The 2,663-nt window shown below is 52.2% G+C and overlaps 1 protein-coding gene across 1 annotated transcript; it reads left to right on the top strand.

The window, feature by feature from the left end:
• Positions 1-408: 408 nt before the first annotated feature.
• Positions 409-1,803, top strand: LOC112701241 (uncharacterized). The gene is made up of 2 exons (XM_025752022.1): positions 409-1,002; positions 1,171-1,803. The coding sequence occupies exons 1-2, from the start codon at positions 409-411 to the stop codon at positions 1,801-1,803; spliced, it is 1,227 nt and encodes a 408-aa protein (XP_025607807.1).
• Positions 1,804-2,663: the final 860 nt, after the last annotated feature.

The raw sequence follows: 2,663 nt of genomic DNA, 5'->3' as shown, positions 1-2,663 counted from the left end.
GGGAACTGGTAGCGACAGTGCTAAGATAATGCAGGAACTGCGCCATAGGGTGCAGAACCTGGAGCGCCAACTCGCGGATCAGGAGCATCATCAGCAAACTTCCGACCCCGACTACTTCCAGTCTCCCGAAAGTCGAGGAAGAACCTCCCACCGAAGCAGTCGCTCTCGGCGTGCTCCCGCCTCGAGATCAGAATCAGAAAGTAGCCGGGAAGATCAGGAACACCCGAGAAGACGACATGACACAATCATCTACGCCCGAGGTAAGGGGGCGCGCCACGAGGCGAGATCGCAAAAGCGGCGAAGAGAGATCTAGGGGAACACGGCAACCCGTGATAATGGGCGCCACCCCCATTCCATCATTCCATCATCGAGGTCTGGTTGCCAAAGCACTTTGACAAGCCAACAGACATGAGGTATGACGAAACCCAAGACCCGCAGGAGCACCTCAGGGCCTTTGAGGCCAGAATGAACCTGGAGGGAGTAGGAGACGAAGTAAGGTGTCGCGTCTTCCCGGTCACCCTGGCAGGGCCTGCGATACGGTGGTTCAATAGCCTCCCGCAAGGCTCGGTGGCCTGCTTCTCGGATATTAGCCGTGCCTTCCTAGCACAATTCACCACCAGAATCGCGAAGGCAAAACACCCGATCAATCTGCTCGGCGTCACTCAGAAGACCGGCAATCCGACCAAAAAATATCTAGACCATTTCAATGATGAGTGCTTGGAGATCGAAAGGTTAACCGATTCGGTGGCTAGTCTCTGTCTGACGAACGGGCTCCTTAACGAGGACTTCAGAAAGCACCTCACCACAAATCCAGTCTGGACGATGCAAGAGATCCAAACTGTAGCCCGGGAATACATTAACGATGAGGAAGTCAGTCAAGTTGTGGCTGCCAACAAGTGGCAGCCCTCTTACAATCAACCCAGGCAGCACGGTAACGAAGAAAGGCAGAAGGAGCACGCCAGAGACGGCGGTCCGAGCAAGACACCCAGAACATTTCCTCATGTCAGAAAATTCACCAATTACACTCCCCTCACCCTCACCATCATAGAAATTTACTAGCAGATATCCAAGAAGGGAATCTTGTCAAAGCCCCGACCTCTAAAGGACCGAACCGGGGGGAACAAGGGCCTCTACTGTGATTACCATAAAGGCTATAGACACAATACACAGGACTGCTTCGACCTGAAGGACGCACTGGAACAAGCAATCAGGGACGGAAAACTAGCCAAATTCTCCCACCTTATCAGGGAGCCGAGGAGACGAAATCGCGACCACGATGGGGAAGACAAGACCCGAACGGTGAAGCGACGACAAGAGCCAGGGGACAACGACCACAGCCTTACCATAGTGAATGTAGTAACCATGAGAAACACGGCTCCAAGGTCGAGATCGACGCACAAGAAAGACGCCAAAGTCCTGGCGGTCTCCTCCTCATCTGCGCGAAGCTCCAAAGGGCTTCCATCCATCTCTTTTGGCCCGGAAGACCAATGGTTCGACGAGGTCCTGGAAAGCCCCACCATGGTCATCACGGCCAGGGTCGGAACCAGTCTCGTCAAACAGATCCTTATGGATACAGGGGCAGACTCAAATATTATGTTCCGTAACGTGTTCAATGCATTGGGATTACGGGATGCCGACCTAACGACTCACCATCACGGTGTCGTAGGGCTAGGCGATCACTTCATCAAGCCGGACGGGATAATATCCTTGCCGGTCTCTGTAGGACAAGGACAGGGGCGAAGATCGATAATGGCTGAGTTCGTAGTTCTACGAGACTCCACAGCCTACAACATCATCCTATGAAGGAAAACCATTAACGATGTTGGGGCAGTGATCAGTACGAAGCTGCTAGTGATGAAGTTTGTCGCTGATGACGAAAATGTAGGATCCATAAAAGGAGATTTGGAAACGGCGGTCGCTTGCGACAACGCCAGCCTCTCCTTGAGGAAAAAATCTAAAGTAGCATCAGGGGTGTTCCTCGCCGACCTGGACGCTAGAGTCGGTGACAAACCCATACCCGAATCAAAGGGGGACTTGGAAAAGTTTAGGGTCGGGGACATGGAGGAGAAGTATACGTTCGTAAACAGAGACCTCCCACATGAATTGAAAGAGCCTTTGGTAGAAATGATCAGGGCCAATGGCGATTTGTTTGTCTGGACACCAGCCGATATACCAGGTATAGACCCTCAGCTCATGTCACACCACTTAGCCGTCAAGCCGGAAGCCCGACCAGCGGCTCAAAGGAAAAGGAATATGTCACAAGAAAGAGCGGAGGAGGTGGCCAGGCAGACGGCCAGCCTCCTAGAAGCATGCTTTATCCGAGAACTAGACTACTCGACCTGGCTGTCAAATGTAGTTCTAGTAAAAAAGCACAATGGGAGATGGAGGATGTGTATGGATTATTCCGATCTCAACAAAGCATGTCCTAAGGACTGCTACCCCCTTCCCAACATTGACGCACTCGTTGATGCGGCGGCGGGGTACTGGTATCTGGGCTTTATGGATTGTATTCCGGCTACAATCAGATACCAATGCACCGGCCTGACGAGGATAAAACAGCGTTCATAACGCCGGGAGGAACTTATTACTACAAGGTGATGCCATTTGGCCTGAAAAATGTGGGGGCCACATACCAGAGGCTGATGAACAAGATATTCAGCGAT

This window comes from Arachis hypogaea, chromosome 7, assembly GCF_003086295.3.
Source record: "Arachis hypogaea cultivar Tifrunner chromosome 7, arahy.Tifrunner.gnm2.J5K5, whole genome shotgun sequence".
In the NCBI taxonomy this organism is placed as follows: Eukaryota; Viridiplantae; Streptophyta; class Magnoliopsida; order Fabales; family Fabaceae; genus Arachis; species Arachis hypogaea.
The sequence above is the reverse complement of the archived record's forward strand: the minus strand, read 5'-3'. Positions and strand labels throughout refer to the sequence as shown.